The 21,339-nt window shown below is 56.7% G+C and overlaps 1 protein-coding gene across 1 annotated transcript in view; it reads right to left on the reverse strand.

Moving 5' to 3' along the window:
* The window catches only part of USP7 (ubiquitin specific peptidase 7), a 41,848-nt gene extending 22,900 nt beyond the window's left edge, over nt 1-18,948 (reverse strand). Inside the window, exons 1-2 of the mRNA XM_049768434.1 lie at nt 18,834-18,948; nt 874-978 (exon numbers count right to left, since the gene is read on the reverse strand). Coding sequence (XP_049624391.1) covers nt 874-978; nt 18,834-18,942 — 214 coding nt within the window. The 5' untranslated portion in view covers nt 18,943-18,948. The remainder of the gene's footprint in view (nt 1-873; nt 979-18,833) is intronic.
* Nucleotides 18,949-21,339: the final 2,391 nt, after the last annotated feature.

Here is a 21,339-nt window from a genome sequence, read left to right on the forward strand (position 1 = left end):
GAGAAGTACTACCATGGGCCCCATGGACACCTGCCTGAAGGCCATAGCCCCACCCACAAAACAGACCAGCCACATCCATTTCCCCTGCCTCATTCTCATGCACAACTAGTATCTGATAAAGCTAAAGCACTTTTCTATTCTTCTCACCTTACACTTCAGCTCCTTGGAGGGGGGGGGGGTCCACACCCAGTGGCGTTCAGGAGTTTCTTCTGGTCCTGTACTAGGGACCACATGGGTCACAGGGAAGTGAATAGGGGTCTGTCCTGTGTTGGCCATGTGCAAGGCAAACACCCTACTGCTGTGCTATTGCTCTGGCCTTTTCAGTTCCGTTTCTGAATCCACACTAGCAAATCCAGGAGCCAAGGCAGCTGGGACTGAGATGTCGCTGAGCATAGGACCCATGAACACACTTGATCTGCTACTCTCTTTCACCCCCAAGAACCAGAATATGCTGAGGTGCACAAGGAGGATGTGTTACCCCAGCCCAGAGGGCCAGCAACAAGACCTGACCATGTTTTGACACGATCCCAACGAGAGGGACAGTCCCGGGATCAACTGTACCCGAGGCGGTTAGTGCCCAGCTACTGTCCTCACACATTGCCTTCCTGGACTCAGCGATCACAAAGCAGAGGAAGCCATAGGGATCCCCACGAAAAGGTACCTCACTGGGGCAGGAGCCACAGCGCAGCAGGTAAGCCTTGCACACAGAGCCTGGAGTTGGGTGCTTCTTGCTGAGGCTGGCGAGAAGCAATTTACTGGCTTATTTACTTATTTATTTACTGGTGAGAAGCTCGAATGGTGCAACCACTCTCCTCGGCTACCACCTCCTAGCTTCTTTTTCTCTCTCCTTTCCTCCTTCCCTCCTGCACTCACCGTCCTCCATCTCCTCCTCCGTGTTGTTGTGCCCATCGGTCATGGCCATGTTCCCATTGATGACGGGGTTCTGAGTAATTCTTGGCGGGTCATCGGTATCTCCAGCTGCAGAAGGAACGGATCACAGGTGTTAATCGTGCGGGTGAGACACCCTTCTGGCCAGCCGCCCCTCAGCCCACCAGTCATCTTTATCCAAGGGGCTGGAAACGGGGAACAGAGAGAGAGAGGACAGTGAGCAGGCAAGAGGTGGTCTTGCACACAGCCAGTGCAAATTCAATCCCCAGGACCCCATATAGCTCCTCCAAGCCCTGCCAGGAGTGATCCTTAAATGCAGAGCCTAGAGTAACCCCTGAGCATCTCTCAGTATGGTCTAACTCCCCCCCCAAAAAAACCCAAACCACCCACCCATATACACACTTCATGTGTTAGCTGGGTAGGAATCTGGTTTTACACGCTACAAGGAAGGTCAGGGATGCTGTATGGTAGCAGAACACAGCTTGGGGGGCAGAGACCCTGGCTTTACCCCCAAAGGCGAGTTGAGATTTGAATTTGCTCCACCTGCAACATAAACTTCCCACTCAATCTTGGAGAAAAAAAATCTTGTTTTCTGTTTGTTTTGGGGGTCATGGCCAGTGGGTTCAGTGGACTGTATGTGGTACCAAGCATAGAAAGCAGAATTATGGCCACCACAGCTGCACATGAGGCCATTGCCCCAGCTCCTGTGCCAAGGGAAAAACCTTTGGGCAACACATTCACTAAAGGATGTTAGAACTTCCCCAATGGACACATCTCAAAGATTTTGTTTGTTTTTTTTGTTTTGCTTTTGTTTTGGGGCCACACCCTGTGACTCTCAGGGGTTACTCCTAGCTATGCGCTCAGAAATCTCTCCTGACAGGCTGGAGGGAACACATGGGAAGCCGGGAATTGAACCTATGTTGGCTGCACGCAAGGTAAACGCCCACCCTACCACTGTGCTATCGCTCCGGCCCCAGATCAAAGCTTTAAAGCCAAGGGCAAAACTGGGCCATTACTGCACCTGTTAGGGAGGTTTCTCAATGGTCTTCAAAGGGGTGGGCAAAGCATGATGGGAGGGAGCAATGACTGGAGTGACCCAGTGCATCTAGAGTCTGCAAAAGAATTTTGCCCTTTAAATATATGCCAAGAGCTTGCTTGGGAAACGGGAGACATGAAAAGATCTGAAAGGTTCAAGCAGGTGGGAGGACCACAGGGTCACGGCCTGAAAAGGGGTGGGGTGGGGAAAAGTGGTGAGACTCACGATAGAAAAAGTAGTTAACAACCAAAACGTCACCCACCATCGGCTACACCTATGTTCCAGAACTGCTCAATGCAACCAACAGTGGGCCATGGGCCAGAGTGGTGGCATAAGCAGCTGGGTGTTTGCCTCGCATGTGCTAACTTAGGATGGACCGAGGTTTGATCCCCAGCATCCCATATGGGCTCCCAAGCCAGGAACAATTTCTGAGTGCATAGCCAGGAGTAATCCCTGAGCATCACCAGGTGTGACCCCCAAAACAAAACCAAAACCAATAAAAAAAAAAATTGGGGCCAGATTGTCCCAGACACTCCAGGGAAATGGAATTTCTACTTCAAGTTGGAGTTTTTTTTTTTTTTTTTTTTTTTTTTTTTGGTTTTTGGGCCACACCCGGTAACGCTCAGGGGTTACTCCTGGCTATGTGCTCAGAAGTTGCTCCTGGCTTGGGAGACCATATGGGACACCGGGGGATCGAACCGCGGTCCGTCCAAGGCTAGCGCAGGCAAGGCAGGTACCTTACCTTTAGCGCCACCGCCCGGCCCCATGGAGTATTTTTTAATCAAAAAATATTTTTTTAGGGACCAGAGAGATAGCATGAAGGTAAGGCTTGGTCTGGAGCCTGCCAGGAGTGATTTCTGAGCATAGAGCCAGGAGTAACCCCTGAGTTTAGGTTTTTGGGCCAACCCAGTGATGCTCACGGTTAAGTTACTTCTGGCTCTGCACTCAGAAATCACTCCTGGCAGGCTCGGGGGACTATATGGGATGCCAGGGATGGAACCTGAGTTGGCCACATGCAAAGCAAGTGCCTTCCCTGCTGTGCTATTGCTCCAGCACCATGTATGTGTGTTAGTTTTGTTTTTGTTTTTGTTTTTATTTTTGAGTCACACCCAGCCGCGCTCAGGGGTTACTGAAATCATTCCTGGCAGACTCAGGGGACCATATGGGATGCCGGGATTTGAACCACCGACCTTCTGCATGCAAGGCAAATGCCCTACCTCCATGCTATCTCTCTGGCCCCTGTGTGTTAGTTTTAAACTGGCACCACAGCTGTGTCCAAGTCCTGCATCTCAAGAGCCTCTCCAGGAGGCTGTGAGCTACGTGGGTTTCAGCACCATGGAGAGCGCCCCTTTAACTGCTCCACTAAGCTCTCAGACACTGGTCAGGCCCCATACACAGCCCAGGGCATTCCTCCAAGCAGCATAGACACAGTTCCTCCAACCAAATTTTTGACCATTTCCATCTTTCTACACTCAGTTTCTTTATCCACTAAAACACTCCCCACTTCCCCATAAGTAACAACTCTGTCACCTTTAAAATATGAACACATAAAAAAAAAAAAAATATGAACACATATTCCTTGGTTCCCCCAGAACCTGGGAACGGGGTTACTTTTTTTCAGGTCCCTACCCCATCTCAAGTAGAAAGTTATGTGAGATCTCACAGGGACAGTCCAGCTCACTCACGACTACGTGGAAAAAATAAAGGGCTGCCATGCAGAAATCGGCAGTGGCCAGAGAGCAGGAAGAAGGTGCCCCACACAGGCTCGCCTGGGCCATTAAACTGGACGTGTGCTGGGGACATGAAGAGCTCTCGGGGCAGGAGAGATAGCATGGAGGCAAGGTGTTTGCCTTTCATGCAGAGGGATGGTGGTTCAAATCCCAGCATCCCATATGGTCCCTCGAGCCTGCTGGGGGCAATTTCTGAACACAGAGCCAGGAGTAACCCCTGAGAGCTGCTGGGTGTGACCCAAAAGAAAACAAAACAGAACAGAACAGCTCTCAAGACAGATCTGGACCCCATGTGCAGCCGAGAGCAGGAAATATCTTGCACTAGGCACAAGGAGGAATGGAGTACTGGCCAAGGAAACCCTCAGAGTGGAAGAGTCCACAGTGAGAGTCCACCCTGGGACTCATGCCCCAGGAACAGGGGCTATGCAGAAGGACGCTAATAGCTCAGGGGACTGCAAGGGCAACTCTGGAACAGTCAGATCCTCCAGAGGACAAACTGTAATGAAGACGTGGTCAAATCCCAGGGGCTCAACCCCGCCCTGGGTACAGTGCTAGGACTTCACCAAACACCTGGGCTACCACCTCTATACCGTTAGAGACAAGGGCAGGGTCAGTTTGTGTGTGTGCTTCTCTACAAATTGACAGGCCAGCTTGGCGGGAGCTTTCCTAGGCAGGTCAACTTGCCTCTAGCTCTAGGGCTACATCTGATTTTTACACTGATTTTACAAAACTAGCCCCAATAGGGCCTGAGAGATAGCACAGCAGAAGGGTGTTTGCCTTGCATGCAGTCCACCCAGGAAAGATGGTGGTTCGAATCCCGGCATCCAGTCCCATATGGTCCCTTGACCCTGCCAGGAGTGATTTCTGAGCACAGAGCCAGGAGTAAATCCTGAAAACCCCCAAAAACCGACACCCCCCCCAAAAAACCCAAAACTATCTCCAATAGCAGGACTGGGAACAGTTTAGCAGGCATCAATGGGAATGCAGAATACCTCCAACGAGCAGCTTCCATGAGCTCATTTTATTAGGAATATGTGAAAATGTCATGAATAAGAGGACAAAAAGGTCCAGGACATGCCAACTGTGTGTAGGACACTTGCTACCCGGAAGGGAAGACACCCAGGCCTGCAGGGGTAAGATGGCCTCACAGCCGGCTTCCTAGTCCTTGTTCTCTTATGCCCATAAAAGGGCACCTTTAAGAACGCCAAGGCCACCCAACTCAGTCCAAGGCTGAAAATAGGGTGTCTAGGCCTTTATTAAATAACTCTGGGTGCCGGAGTGATAGCCCAGCAGTAGGGTGTCTGCCTTTCACAAAGCTGATCCAGGACAGACCTCAGTTCAATCCCTGGTGTCCCATATTGTCCCCCAAGCCAGGAGCGATTTCTGAGCGCATAGCCAGGAGTAACCCCTGAGCATCACCTGGTGTACCCCAAAACCAAATATATATATATATATATATATATATATACTACACAACTCTGCCCACTTCTATTTGTGATGTCATAGCACAGAACCACTGGCCTAGGTACCTAGCCCCACCTGGGTCGCTGCCACACGAATGGCGAGGCACCCACCCTATACTGATATAACCCCCGATTTGGCTCTGTCATGCCATCAAGACTCTGACCGTGCCCCCAAACCTGCACAGCCCTGACACAGACTGGCCCGCACCAGTACATGCTGCCTGGGCCATGTAGGATTTGCTAACACACAGGATATCCCACAGACAAAAAAGGGCAGGGCACAGGGAAGACCCCATTAAAGACAACACACAAGTCTTGAGGTCACAGCAATGGTCCCACCCCGACTCCTGGCCCCATTGTCATCGGAGACGGAACCACCATCAAGAGCGCCAAACAGACACAATGGAGGTCGTGGGGGTGCATCCAAATAGTGGGGATGGGTGGCAAGGAAGGGCGGCAAGCGGGAGGGGAGCCTCACCTTCTTGTCCCCGTCGGTGGATCCCCGCCATGCCTGCCTCCCCTGCATGGTGCTATGGCAGAATGCGGGGCGGGTTCCCTCAGCCACATCACACCAGAGTCACTCCTTAGAACCTCCAGGAGCTCTACCCTCTGCATTCTTTCCCCACCCCCCCAGCCGCCCACCAAAACTCCACAAAATTCTGGCTTGAGGATTCAGTCTTTATTCCAGAGAGGCACCTTCCCAGACAAGAGGTGCGGACAGAAAGTGGGGGTCAGGATAAAACAGCGCTGGAGTAGGGCCTTTCACTCTTTCAGTGCAGAGTTTGCTGACCAGGAAAACCAGGCAGGAGCGGGCGGGCAAGCGTGGGAACACCATGAAACAAACCTCAGCTCAGTCCAAATCAAAAGTTATTTCAAAACAAAACAAAAACAAAACAAAAAAATAAGTGGGCCAGAGATCAAAACGGCTGAGCATCTGACAAGCTAGCAGGAGGACCAAAATCACTGAGCCCTGGCACTCCTGGCGACACCCCAAACAACCCCAAACAACTCGCCAAGAGTGACCCTTAGCAGAGCTTCAGAAACTGAAAAGGAACCTGGAGCAGTGTTACGGAGTGAAAAGGGTGGGGTGTATGCCCACTTCTATGTGCCTTAGCCTTGATCTCCAGCACCTCACTATCCCTGGAGGACTGCCAAGGTGATCCCCAAATCCACAACTGTAACCCTCAGAACCAATTTAAGAAGCCAAACACCTTCAAGCCGAAGAAACAAGGATATAATATTGAGCAAGACACAGCCACCCAGGGGTGGGGTGGGGGAACATGATTTCTGCACAGGAAGGGCAGGAGAAGAACCGCAGAGTTGGGACCGGTCCCCCTACCCCCAACTTTGGGGTTGTAGGTCAAAGAGGGCCCTAGGGGAGCTGCAGGGGGATAACCACAGGGACCCTGAGTCCATGCCCTGCACCTCCTCCTGCTCCCCACCTGCCTGGACAACCTTCTCCGGGCCCTGGAGGAAGCTTCGGGCCTACACAGCCTTCAACTTGCCCAGCCTTTCTCCCTCAGCCCTGACTGTACAACCACAGGACATCAGGAGGCCAAGGAAGATCATGGGGTCAGAGGGGGCTGCAGATGGTCAGTGGATCACAGCTCTGGACACAGATGGCAAGCTGGCTGGAGAGACCCCCTCACTGCAGGCACTGGCCCCCAAGGGTGCTGTGGTTCTCAGGCTGCTGTGCTTGCTCGCTGCCACTTTCTACCTTCAAACTTTGGGGTTCAAAATGGGCAGGTGGAGGGGGTCTGGCTGAAGGGGTTGCTAGGGAAGAGAGCACCAGGAAAGAGGGGATCCAAGAGGGCAGCTGCAGCCATGGGACCCCACGTCTGTATGTGCACCAGGGACAGAACTGGAGAAGACAAGTGTTCACCAGCCCAGGTGGGAACCAAAGAGCCTGGCACAACCCAGCAGTCGTGTTCCACACCTCGGCACAGGAAGGCAGTGGGGACCTACTCCCACACCAACTTCCCTGGCTGTGCTGGACACCCCCCCCCCCCCCCGCCCAGAACTCATGGGAGGGAGCAAGATGCAAGATAGAGATGGGGGCAGGTGCTCAGTAAGGAGTCGGGGCTGAAGGACAGCAGGGAGGCCACCTGCCTTGCACATGGCTGGCCAGAGATAGGGTCCCCCCCAAGCACTGCCAGGAATAATTCCTGAGCAGATCCAGGAGTAAGCCCTGAGCAGTGTAACTCTAGAAACAAAATCCAGGGGGATGGAGCGACAGCACAGTAAGGAGGATGTTTGTTTGCCTTACATGCTGCTGACCCAGGTTCGATCCCTAGCATCCCATATGCTCCCCCGAACCTGCCAGGAGTAACCTGAATGTGTCACCAAATGAGCCCTGAGTGAGCCCCCAAAACCATCACCAAACAAACAAGCAGGGGCCGGGCAGTGGCGCAAGGGGTAAGGTGCCTGCCTTGCCTGCGCTAGCCTTGGACGGACCTCGGTTCGATCCCCCGGTGTCCCATATGGTCCCCCAAGCCAGGAGCAACTTCTGAGCTCATAGCCAGGAGTAACCCCTGAGCGTCAACGGGTGTGGCCCAAAAACCAAAAAAACAAAAAACAAAAAACAAAAAAAAACAAGCAAACAAGAAAAGCACTAAGAAGCCTGATGTGGGCACAGAGGCAGCTGTGAACCTCTGTCTCCTGAAACCAGGAAGGCTGGAGTACAGTGACCAGGAAGCTCCTTTCCAAGTCAGCACAGGCCGAAGTTCTCCATGGATTCTAACCAGAAGCAAACACACATTTCAGAAAGTGGATCCAAAAGCCCAGCTCCTGGGGGTGCCCAGAGCTGCAGGCAGAGTGCCAGGTCACTTCCTGTGGTAAGGGGAAGAAGTCTCCAGGGCATTGGGGTACAGCAGAAAGGGGAACCATATGCAGGTGCTTAACCTTACAGGCTATGACTGGCTTTAAATTCACCCGCCACGTGTGGTTCCTGAGCACGTGTGACGTGGACAGAATCCATTGGCTGCACGCGGTTAGTGGCGACCACATAGGACCCGGGGGGGGGGGGGGGTGTCCTTGAGCTCAGTTGCCCTTGGAGCTGAGGAGTCTCTGCCCATAGGGGGCACAGACTCAGCATGGGCAAGAGTCCTCCCTACTGCCAAATGACAAAGGGCACAAACAGCTAAAGAATTTCTGGGGAGCAGTGAATCAAGGGCCAGTGTGCATGTCACCCCGTCCCCCGTCCCATGAGCACCAGCGTGAGGCCCAAATACACACCTTGACGAAAAGGTCTCGAAGGCGATTCCAGATGTTTGAACAACTCCCCGGAAGGCCGCCAGCCTCCATACAGGGCAAGCTGAACCCCATCAAAACTCTATGGGCTCCACGCCCAGCCAATGTGGGACCATCCAGGAGTTCAAAGGGACCATGTGACCAAGGGACACATGGCCTCTCTGAAGGCCTGGCCTGGCCTAACATGTCAAAGGAGCGGGGCCGGGCGGTGGCGCTGGAGGTAAGGTGCCTGCCTTGCCTGCGCTAGCCTAGGACGGACCGCGGTTCGATCCCCCGGCGTCCCATATGGTCCCCCAAGAAGCCAGGAGCAACTTCTGAGCGCATAGCCAGGAGTAACCCCTGAGCGTCACAGGGTGTGGCCCAAAAACAAAAAAAACAAAACAAAAAAAAAACAAACAAACCAAAAAAAAACATGTCAAAGGAGCTCATGCCCATTCGGTTCTCTTTTTTTTTTTTTTTTTTGGTTTTTGGGCCACACCCGGTAACGCTCAGGGGTTACTCCTGGCTTGGGGGACCATATGGGACACCGGGGGATCGAACCGTGGTCCGTCCAAGGCTAGCGCAGGCAAGGCAGGCACCTTACCTTTAGCGCCACCGCCCGGCCCGCCCATTCGGTTCTCAAGGGTTCTGGGATCTCCTCATGCCACCCAAGGTCTTTGACCTCCCCATAACCATTCTTTTTTTGTTGTTGTTGTTTATTGGCCAAACCAGGCAGCACTAAGGAGTTACTCCTGGTTCTGTGCTCAGCGATGACTCCTGGCAGTGCTTGGGGGACCAGATGGGATGTTGGGGATCAGCACTTGCAAAGGCAAACCCCTTCCCCACTGTCTGGTCCCTCAACCATTCCTTCTTTATCTCTGTCTCCAGCGCCTCCTTCCCTATTCTTGAGTCTGCAATCCACTTGAGTGCTAAAGACAAAGACCAAGACGACGAATCTGTGAACTTAGAATAGACCCTGCAAGAGAAGCCACACACTGAGGACTGCCTGGCCTGCTAGCATGACCGACATCCATCCCTGCCTGGCTTCCTGGCACTGACAATCCCTGCTGTGCCATGGTTCCCTGACATTTCTAAAGGTCTATGCACTATCCATGAGCTGGCTCCAGGTCCCAGAGCTGGCCTAAGATCTGGCGTTTTTATTGTTTCCCTTTGGTTTGTCTTTCGGGGCCATACCTGGGCATACTCAGAGGACCATATGGGGTGCTGGGGGTCTAGTCCAGTCGACCATGTGCCAAGTCAAGTCCCCTCCTTGCTCCAAAGCCCTGAATTTGATGCTTAAGTTCACAGTGACAGTAAGAACCAAAAGCAATATTCAAACTGTGCTTCCCCCTTCCTCTGCCCCCCCCCCCCACATACAGGGGAGAAGGGAACATGGGGCGCCCGCACCTCTGACCCAGATTCCTTCCACCTTGGGAAAGCCGCTCCTGAGAAACTGGCTGAGGTGGGAGGGCCCGGGGTAGGGTGGCGCCTGCTGTGCAGCTCCTTCTGACAGCATCATGGGGCCCTGACAGGCCCCAGGGTGACTCTAGACCAGTGGTTCTCAAATAGTGGGGCATGCCCCTCCCCCGGGGGGGGGCTCAAGGCTCCGTAAAGGGGGACACATTTGACCTCGGCGAACACTGTCATAACAAGCTATAAGCCCCAGTTTATGTCTCAGTATGTCTCTGGAGCTGAGAGTTGCTGTGTCCTGCTTCAAACCCCGCTTCGAAAGCTATGCATTGCAAAATGTGCTCATTGTAGCCATGAATCCAGACATCACCTCTAATTAAAAGTTTTGCGGGGCTGGAGAGATAGCATGGAGGGTAAGGCATTTGCCTTTCATGCAGAAGGTCATTGGTTCGAATCCCGGCGTCCCATATGGTCCCCCAAGTCAGCCAGGAGCGATTTCTGAGCATGAAGCCAGGAGTAACCCCTGAGTGCTGCCGGGTGTGACCCAAAAAAAAAAAAAAAAAAAAAAAAAAAAAATGTTTTGCAGGGCCCGAAGAGATAGCACAGCAGCTGATCCAGGACCAAAGGTGGTTGGTTCGAATCCCGGTGTCCCATATGGTCCCCCGCGCCTGCCAGGAGCTATTTCTGAGCAGACAGCCAGGAGTAACCCCTGAGCACCGCCGGGTGTGGCCCAAAAACAAAAACAAAAACAAAAAAGTTTTGCAGGTTAAAGGTTTTTAATAAAGATACTATTTACAGTCGCACGGGGGGGGGGGGGGTCGCAAAAAATGTTTTCTTTTTTTTTTTTTGGCCACACTCGTTTTGATGCTCAAGGGTTACTCCTGGCTAAGCGCTCAGAAATTGCCCCTGGCTTGGGGGGACCATATGGGACGCGGGGGATGGAACCGTGGTCCTTTCCTTGGCTAGCGCCTGCAAGGCAGACACCTTACCTCTAGCGCCACCTCACCAGCCCCGCAAAAAATGTTTTCTTCTTTCTAGGGTGGCATGACAGAAAATAATTGAGAAGCACTGCTCTAGACCAAGCAAAGCAAGTGTGCTTGGCCCCCAGGGTCTCCTTTGGCTGCCCGGTGCCACCTACCGAGTGGGGCAGCATCTACTTTCCCTATTCAAAGCCTGCGGCGAACCGCAAAGGTGCCCGTCTCAGAAGATCACAGCTGGGGCCACTTCTGTAACCGGGGGAGGGGGGTGCTCTCTGGGACCAACTGGCTGAGTCTCACACAGGGGTATTTGCAGGAAGTGAGGGCGGCAGTGTGTGCTCCTTGGCCAGGGGTGGCCAATGGACAGCACCATGTCACCTTCGGGTACACGCCATGCCTGGCCTGCTGCCCTGCTCAGAGATGCCTCCCAAGCATGTGTGAGGTGCCCAGCTGCTGCCTTCTACTGCCACAGACTGGGTGGCCCAGATAAGCGCTTGCCAACCACGGGTTCAGGGATGATGGGCACCAGTCCATGGCACCATCCCCACTGGTCTGGACAGGTGAGTGCCAGTCTGGCCCGTAGCAGAAACAAGTCTTAAGAGGCTGGACCCACAGAATGGTGGCGCAAGCGGTAGGGCATTTGCCATACATGTAGCTGACCTAGGATGGACCACAGTTCGATCCCTGAGGGGTCCCATATGGTCCCCCAAATCAGGAGCGATTTCTGAGCACATAGCCAGGAGTAACTCCTGCGGTCATGGGGTGTGGGTCCCCCCTAAAAAAAAAAAAAGCTAGGCCCAGACAACATAATTGTACTGACTTGAGGGGGGCTCACTGAGAACCTTTTCCCTCCCCAGACACCCTCACTAGGCACCAGGAGTCCCTGAGCAGGACCTGGAGGAAGGTGCAATCTCTACATGAGCCCCTCAGCTGTGACCCTTCCAACAAGGGACCAGTGTTGTCTTGATCATATGTCCACCCTTCACTGGGGGGGGGGGGGGGGGTCTCACATGGAAACAGGACCTGCCATGTTATCTACAGCTCATATGCGCATTGCTGTGCCTTTGGGGGTGGGGGGACCCGGCTATGAAGTTCATGAGACACACTGGGGAGTAAATTTTGCAAAATGGCTTTAAGAATCTTCTGAGTGGGCCGGAGAGATAGCATGGAGGTAGGGCGTTTGCCTTGTATGCAGGAGTGTTTCGAATCCCGGCATCCCAGATGGTCCCCCGAACCTGTCAGGAGTGATTTCTGAGCATAGAGCCAGAAGTAACCTCTGAAGCGTTGCCGGGTGTGACCCAAAAAAACAAACAAACAAACAACAACAAAAAAAAAAAACCTGGGCCGGGCGGTGGCGCTAAAGGTAAGGTGCCTGACTTGCCTGCGCTAGCCTTGGACGGACCTCGGTTCGATCCCCCGGTGTCCCATATGGTCCCCCAAGCCAGGAGCAACTTCTGAGCACATAGCCAGGAGTAACCCCTGAGCGTCACCGGGTGTGGCCCAAAAACCAAAAAAAAAAAAAAAAAACCTTCCGAGGGGGTCGAAGTGTTAGCACAGTGGGGAGGACACTTGCCTTGCATGTGTCTGACCCAGGTTTGATCCCTAGCATCTCTTCTGGTCCCCGAGCACTGCCAGGAGTGATTCCTGAGTGCAGAGCCAGGAGGAACCCCTTGAATAATGTCAGGGTGGTCTCCCAAAGAACCTCACCAGAAGAAATGCACCCCAGAATCCCAAGGTTCAGTCCCCAGCACCATTCAAGAGGAGCTCCGGGACCACCACCTGGTGTGGACTCCGACACCCAGAGGGAAGCAACAACTTCCCAAGCATCGGGGAGCCTGTGGCATGCCGATCCACGCGCTGTCCGTGAGGCAAGCCTCGTCGGCGGGTCTGAGCGGGGTTCAGCCCAGCCAGAAGCGAGACTCGAGTTCATGGGCCAAGTTGGTCAGGGGAGCACTTCATACTTTGCATTCCCCCAGCTGACCCCTGCACCTGCCCTGAGTACAAAAAACGAGGAGTTATGGGGCCAAATCAAGAGGACTGTGGGAAGGGTGCTGGCCTTGCAGACGGCCAATTCAGGGACTCAGCCCCCCAGCAACACATGTGGTCCAGAGCCTGCCAGGGTGACCCCTGAGCATTGCTGGATGTGTGCTCCCAACATAAAGAAATGGAACTCGGGGGCCGGGCAGTGGCGCTGGAGGTAAGGTGCCTTCCTTACCTGCGCTAGCCTAGGAGACGGACCGAGGTTCGATCCCCCGGCGTCCCATATGGTCCCCCAAGCCAGGAGCGACTTCTGAGCGCATAGCCAGGAGTAACCCCTGAGCGTCACCGGGTGTGGCCCAAAAACCAAAAAAAAAAAAAAAAAAAAAAAGAAATGGAACTCGATATTTTTCAGTTCTATGTATGTTTTGTTTGGCAGCGCTCAGGATTTACTTCCTGACTCTGTGCTCAAAAATCGCCCCTGGCTGGCACAGGAGAACATATGGGATGCTGGGATTCAAACTACCGTCTGTCCTGGATCGGCTGCGTGCAAGGCAAACGCCCTACTGCTGCGTTATCACTCAGGGGACCGTGCAGAGCCTGTGTCCAGCCTGCTACTCTCTCTGACCCTGATGCACCTTCACACACAGTCCAGAACCAGCTCTACTCCACACGGCTCTCCCAGGACCCCCCTTTGTCACCAGCTGTGACTTTTGCTCTTCTCGGGCACACACCATCTTTCCCACGCTGAGTGTGTCCTGGAAACAACCCAATAGACCCGTCTTACAGAGCCCAGGTTCAGCCCATCACCTGCTCTGCACCTGTGTGGTGTCTCTGGGTGGGTGGGGGGGTTGGCTCCAGGCAAGATGGGTGCAAAATATGGGCACAGAACTGCACAGCACCGACCAGGACTCTTCCAGGACCAATCTCTCTTCTCGAAGGAGAACTTGCAGGCCCACAAGGGCCATGATGATGGGGTCTCGGGCACCATAAGCTCGGCTGCACACATCTGAAACAGCAGCCCCAAGTAGCAAGAAGCTTAGTATCAGCCCCTGCACTGAAAGGGCCCAGTCCTGCGATCCTGTGGACACGGTGAGAAAGCAGTGAGGGTTGCATGTGCTGATTTTAAAACAGCCAGAAAAGGGTCACTTAAGAATCCTGGAATATGGCACATTCCCCACAGTCCTACTGAGAGGAACGTTTGCAAGGTAGGTGGGTGACCACACCACAGGTCTGTGGGAGCTGCTCCCCAACTTTTCTAGGAATGTCCCCCAAGAGGGCAGCAGGGGGAGAGGCTAGAGGAGTTGGTTCCTACCCAGACAAGCCTGGTACCAAGATGGGTAATCCACTTAGTCAAAACCACATGCATGCACCCACCCAGAGGAAAAGACATCTCGATATTTTCCCTGGAGTTTCAGGCTGGTTCTGGGGATCCCAGCTCCATCCCTCGGAACCTGGATAGAGTCCCAGCTCTGGTGTCCAGAGAGAAAACTGTACCCAGGGGGCTAGAATAATCGACATGGCGAGCAGGGCACTGGCTTCGCATGCAGTCAACCTGTTAGCTCCAGACTCAAGATCCGAGCCACAAAGACCAGGGGGGGAGACAGCAGTAACGCAAAAAGCAAGGGAGCTTATTCAGCTAGCTACCAGAATGCTAGGGTCGCATCTCTCTATCCCCTTCTAACAGACCCAGGTCTGATCCCCAGCACCCCACATGGTCCCCTGAGCACTACTAGAAGTAATTCCTGAATGAAGAATCAGGAATAACCCCTGAGTACCACCAAGTGTGGACCCCCAAACTGAAAAGACTTTTATTTCAGCTACCCCTACATCTGAAGCAGCCTCAGCGCAGGCCTCCAACCTCTCATTCCAGGGGTGCATGTTCCCTAGCTCAGTAGGCCCATGGTTCTCACCTGCTCGTAGCTCGGATGGTGGGGGGAAGAGAAAAAGAAAGAGGGAGGGAGGGCCGGAAAGATAGCACAATGATAGGGTGTTTGCCTTGCACGCTGCCAACACACGACAGACACCAGTTTGAATCCCGGCATCCCATGTGTTCCCCTGAGCCTACCAAGAGCAATTTCTGAGCACAGAGCCAGGAGTGACCCCTGAGCGCTGCTGGGTGTGACCCAAAAACTGGAAAAAATAAAAAAATAAAGAGAGGGAGAGGATTTAAACACATCTGACTTCACATAGGCCCAGGTATGTGTGAACGAACTTAGGAGAAAAACAATCTGACCAGCTCCCTGGCCTACGCTCGTGGCATCTTTCTGCCTCCTCCAACTTTCCAAGTCACTCGGGACATGACATTTATGGAGCACTGACCCACTGATTGCTGGCGGAGTCCCCGACTCTGAAACGCCAGGCCCATGAACACTGACAAATCCAAGGAAGGCACCACATAACCTCCTGTGACCCAAAGGGCCACCGCCATGTCCCTGCCACTTTCGTGAAGAGTCACAAGGCTAAGTAGGGCTGGGGCATCCATGCAGTGCGGGTTCAGGGCTACACACAAAGGGCACCAGGCCCCACTGAGCAGTCCCCACAGTCTGCAGCTCGACCGGGAGGCCACTGGCCAGAAAATGTGGCTGGCACCGGACAGGTGAAGTGGCTCCAACAGCCACCATACAGTTTGGGGATTTAAAACCACCTTTCCAGGACATGTCCGAATTCCAAGAGGAGGTACAGCCGGTCAGTGGGGAACCCCAAGTCTGAGATGCCCCATGCAGAAGAGGAGGGGACCCCAGTGGAGGCAGCAAGCGCCTCTGGGGGGGAGAACTCATCTCCTGGGCTGCCGGAACTGGGGAGCAGAAATTGAGGTTAAAGAATATTGTCAAGTGTCAGCATGATCCTCAAAGGCAAGAGGCTAGAAAGGGCATGTGGGGCTCCAGAGTAACTGGGAACCATCCCACAGCCCCGAGGCTAAATGACCTGGTCCTCTCTGGCCTCGATTCATCCAAATGACCTCGTGCGTGTGGGGGACCAACTGAATGACCCAAACTCTGCACCCAGCAAACTCTTCAAAGCCACCCTATACCCCCATAAGCGCACCTGTGTCCCAAGCTCAGGGCCCGGCACCTCCACACTCTCCCGACACAGCCCGCAAGGGTGTGCATGGCCTCGTTCCCCATCCAGGAGGCACGCACCCAAGACACCGGAACACACAAGGGTCACACAGATTCAATGTGGAGGCAAAGTCCACTTTGGGGGCCAAAGGGCACAGGGCCTGGGAGCTTCATCGAGACCCTCCCCAAGGACAGTCCCAGAGGACACCCCTCTCTGGCTCTGGTCAGACTACAAGACTGGCCACCCTCAGCACCCATTGAGGATGCCCAGGGGGTTCCCCCAGAGCCCAACAGCTCCTTCCTCAGAGTTCTCACCACCAGAGCTAAAGGCAGAAGAGAATCAATAGCCTCAGATGATTTGATTTTTGCCTTGTTACGGTGCCACTTGAAAAAAGAAAAATTGCATTTCGGACAGAATCAGGTGGTTTCATTTACCGGGGCGCACGTGTCCTGAGGCGGGGACTGGCTTTCCTTCCAACCCAAACCTGTTTCGGCCATAAAGTAACTCAAAACTGCCAGCTAGTTTCCCCGCAACTGCTGGGGCACTAGAACCCACCCCCCTACACCCCAAACCCAGCACGGAGACGGAGATGAATCCTGAGGGGGAGCCTAAGCACCAGGTCCAAGTTGGTTCGATGTTGTCCTGTGCCTCGCAGAGCCAACTCTGGGGTAGCCCAAAAAAGACACCCCAGAAGTGATCAACAAGGAATGATACATGGGGGGAGAAGGTGGGCAGTCCTGTGGAACCTTTGGGAGAGTTGGGGACATGGTCAAACTGCCCAGCAAAATGCATGCCAACCAGGCCAGGCACACACCCACCCTGGTTCCCCTCTCATCTCAACCCTGGGCAGATGAAGGGCCCACATGTCTCGCTGCTCTGGCCTTCACCCGAAGAGCAGTGTGTCAGTTGGAGAAAGGCTCTCTGGCCTTGCAAGGCTCACATCGGCCCAGGAGAAGCAAGGAGGAGGAGAAGGAGGAGAAGGAGGAGAAGGAGGAGAAGGAGGAGAAGGAGGAGAAGGAGGAGGAGGAGGAGGAGGAGGAGGAGGAGGAGGAGGAGGAGGAGGAGGAGGAGGAGGAGGCAGCAGGCGGGAAGCTGCCCAGCATTGACCTGTTGATAGGAAAACCCAAAACCCACCAAACCAGTCTCCCAGGCTCCTGCGAAACCTCCCTGGCCCCAAGGGGCACGCTGGAAGCACCTCTGTTGGCTGGCACAACTTTCCCTTCCTCAAGCTGATCAAACCCAAACAGGTTCCTCCTGGAATCCAGGTGGAGGACTCCCCCACCCCACCCGGCCACATAACCCCCCCTTAACCCCCCTTGCTGCTCCCAAACACAGAGGCCAACCAGAAGCTGGGGGGGGGGGGCGGAGGGGGGCCCCCAAGTGCACCCCAAACACAGCAGCAGGACAGGAGTTTTCTGGGCAAACAAAATCCAGTCAGCTGGCAGTGGGGTCAGGTTGGGGGGGTATTGGGGATAGGGAAGAGGGACCTAGACCCATAAAGAGGAGACTCAGGCAGGTCTGCAGGACACACACCTGCAGGGGGTTAAGCCCTAAGCAACCAAATCTGTGGATAATGAAGCCAGAATTCAAAAAGAAACACACACACACCCCCATCAAAGTAGAATCGGGTACCTAGAACCGTCATGCCTGCTTGAGACCACAAAAGCCACAGATGAAACCCCATGTTAGGAACTACTTTTCCCAGGCAGTCTGATGTGGAAATCGAACCCCAATGAGGGAAGAGACCGGGCAAGACACCCCGGCCTCAGGCTCCCGGCACATTCTTCCATCTACCTCTCTCCTCCCCCACTGGCCCTTCCCACTCTACTGTTTTTAAAATGCTCAACTTGTGGACAGCCAGCCACACACACCCACCCACACACACCCAGCTCTGTTTTGAAGTGTTCTCAGGCGCTGCCCATATGTATAGATATATTTATTGTATGTAGATAGACACATAGGCCCAGGACCCTCACTACTGTCCCAGTCTGTCCCCGCACCAGCCGCCCTGGGGCCAGCGTCTTGGGGCATCCATTGGACAAGCCTGTGAGGCTGGATTTCAGCCTGGCTGGGCAGTGACATTCCAGAGAAATAGACGAGTCACACTGGAAGTTTAGCATCAGCCCTGGGTGTCACTCCAGGTGGGCAAGGCCCAGGAAAGAGCTCAAGGACAGAATTCCAGACACTCTCAACCCACTTTTCCCAGTCTGGTGTCCAATTCTTTGCCAGTAGAAGGGCATCCTGGGGGTAGTGCAGCCCCTCCCCGAACAGCTTGCTTTAGTGCCCTGCGCTCATAGATGCAGCCAAGAGAGACCCTCTAGCTAAGGAACGGAGGAGGCAGAGAAGAAGCAGATCTTTCCCAGGCCCTCTTTGCTTAAATGAAGGTTCTGTCCTTGGGAGGAAACCAGAGAGCCCACCCCCACCGACCTGCTGCTATGCTTGGGGGAGGGGACAGCTCGCCCCTTTAGCACTCCCAGCAAACAAACAAGACCCCCAAAGCGGGGGCGGGGTGGTGGGGGGCTGCTGCCAAGAACGTGAACTTTGCAAGCACCTTACCGGGCTTGGGCAGGCCGCATGCCTGCCTGCCTGCATGCAAGCACCCTCGGCCAGCCAGGGCCCCTTGCAGACAAGCAGGCAGGCAGGCAGGTGTCTGGGAATGGGGGGGAACCCTGGGAGGGTTGGCTTGGCTAACTAGATGGGAGATGGGGTCATGGTGGTGGTCAGGGGGAGGTGCCCAGTTCCCTCCTGCCTGGCGGGGCAGGTGCTCCCCAACCCCAGGCCCATCGCAGGGCTTTTGTGGCCGCTTTGTGGCTGGCGGGGGGCGGCGGCGTGACGAAGCTGCGGGCCGAGCAATGGAAGGAGGAGGCCCTGGAGCCGGAGCCGGGGCCGGGGCCGGGTTCGGGCCTGGCCTAGCTCTGGCTGGAAGGATGGCGAGCCCCTCGCTGGGCTGCATGGGCACCCCGGGGCCACAAGAGGGGACCCCGATCCCGTTCCAGGCCTGAACCCATCCTCCTCCTCCTCCTCCCCGTCTCAGTCCTATCCTAGCAGGCCCGGCCCTCACCTTCCATCTCCATGTCCTCGGGCTCGCTGAGCTGCTGCTCGCCCGCCTTCTGCTGCTGCTGCTGCTGCTGCTGTTGCTGCTGCTGTTGCTGCTGCTGCTGGTGGTTCATGTCGGCCGCGGCCTGGGCCTCGCCGGCGGCCGGGGGCCGGGGCTGCGGGCCCGGCGGGCCGGGGAGGCGGGCGGCGGGGAGGCCCCGGAGCTGCGGCAGCGGCGGCGGCGGCGGCGGGGCGGCCTCCTCCTCCTCCTCGTCGTCGTCGTCCCGCACGGCGGCGGCGGCGGCTGCGGCTGCGGGGACGGGCCGGGGCCGGGGCTGGGGCTGGAGCTGGGGCTGGCCCGCGGCGGGCGGCGGCGGCGGCGGCGGCAGGGAGACGCGCACGTACTTGCTCGCGATGCGCCCAATCGCGGCGCCGAGGCGGCCGGGCGGCCCGGGGGTGGCGGTGCTGCGGGGGGCGAGTCGCCGCGCTTGCAGTCGCTGCAGCCGCTGCAGCGGGAGCGGGAGGAGAAGCAGGAGCAGGAGCAGGAGCAGCAGCCGCCGCCGCCGCCGCCGCCGCCGCCGCCGGCCCGCCTCCTCCCGCCGCCGGGGCTGCGGGGCCGCCGCGGGCCAGGCGGGGACGGAGCGCGGCCGGGCGGGCGCCGCGGACTCAGCCCCGCCTCGGGCCGGGCCGGGCGGGCGGCTGCGGCGGAGGCCGGGGCGGGCCTGCGGGGCTCTGCGGGGTCGCCGGCCGCGCTCCGGGCTGCGGCCTGGCTGGGCCTCCCTCCCGCGCTCGCTCGGGCCGGCGGCGGCGGCGGCGGCTGGACGGACGCGTGGCCCGGCCCGGCCCGGCTCGGCTCGGCCCGGCTCGCCTCGGCTCGGCTCGGCTGGGCTCGGCTCGCTGGCTGGCTCGCTCGCTCGCTCTCTCGGCTCTCTCGCCGGCTCGCCCGCTCGCTCGCTCGCTCGCTCGCTCGCTCTCAAAATGGCGGCGGCGTGAAATGTCACATCCGCATGGGGGGCCCGTTCCCGAGCGAGCAGGAGCGGGCGGGCGGGCGGGCGGCGGGCCGGGGGGCGGAGCGGACGGGGCGCGGAGGGAGGGAGGGAGGCGGAGCGGACGGAGCCCGCCCAAGGGGCGGCCCGCCTCGGAACACACGCCCGCCCACGGCAGGCCCGGCCCGGCCCTGCCCGGCCCGCTTCCCCCCGGCGCTCCGGCCCAGCCGTCGGCCTGGCGATTCCCCGGTCCGGTTCGGCCCGAGCGAGCGAGCGAGCTAGCTCACCCCAGATCTCGGTCCCGGCCCGGTTCGACCCGAGCGAGCGATTGAGCTCACCCCGATCTCAGTCCCGGGCTATGAGACTCGGTCCCGGCCCGGTTCGGCCCTATCGATCGGACGAGCTCACCCCGATCTCGGTCTCGGGATACGAGACTCGGTCCCGGCCCGGTTCGGCCCTATCGATCGGACGAGCTCACCCCGATCTCGGTCTCGGGATACGAGACTCGGTCCCGGCCCGGTTCGGCCCTATCGATCGGACGAGCTCACCCCGATCTCGGTCTCGGGATACGAGACTCGGTCCCGGCCCGGTTCGGCCCTATCGAGCGATCGAGCTCACCCCGATCTCGGTCCTGGCCCGGTTCGGCCCGATCGAGCTCACCCCAAACTCAGTCCCGGCCCGGTTCGGCCCTATCGATCGGACGAGCTCACCCCGATCTCGGTCTCGGGATATGAGACTCGGTCCCGGCCCGGTTCGGCCCGAGCGAGCGATCGAGCTCACCCCCGATCTCGGTCCCGGCCCGGTTCGGCCCGATCGAGCGATCGATCTCAGTCCCGGGATCTGAGACTCGGTCCCGGCCCGGTTCGACCCGATCGAGCTCACCCCGATCTCGGTCCCGGGCTACGAGACTCGGTCCCGGCCCGGTTCGGCCCGATCGATCGCTCGATCTCACCCCGATCTCAGTCCCGGGATCTGAGACTCGGTCCCGGCCCGGTTCGGCCCGATCGATCGGTCGATCTCACCCCGATCTCATTCCTAGGACTTGAGACTCTGTCTCTGCCCGCCGTGGGTTCCGATCCGGTTCGGCCCGATCGATAGATCGGTCGATCTCTCCCTATCTCAGTCCTAGGACATGAGATTCCGTCTCGGCCCGATCGAGCGATCTCACCCTGATCTTAGTCCCGGGACTTGAGTCTCACGTCTCGGCCCGCCGTCGGTTCTGATCCGGTTCGGAGCGATCGAGCTCGCCCCGACCTCAGTCCTGGGATATGAGACTCCATCTCGACCCATCCCGGCCAGGTTCGGCCCGATCCAGCGATCTCGAACCCTGATCTCAGTCCCGGGACTTGAGACTCAGTCTCGGCCCACCGTCGATCCCGAACCAGTTCGGCCCGATCCAGCAGCGATCGATCTCGCCCCGATCTCAGTCCCGGGACAAGAGACTAGCTCTCGGCCCATTCCGGCCCGGTTCGGTCCAATCGCTCGATCTCACCCCGATCTCAGTCCCGGGCCTTGAGACTCAATCTCGGCCCTCCCGGGCTCATC

Source organism: Suncus etruscus, chromosome 2 (assembly GCF_024139225.1).
Source record: "Suncus etruscus isolate mSunEtr1 chromosome 2, mSunEtr1.pri.cur, whole genome shotgun sequence".
Classification (NCBI taxonomy): Eukaryota; Metazoa; Chordata; class Mammalia; order Eulipotyphla; family Soricidae; genus Suncus; species Suncus etruscus.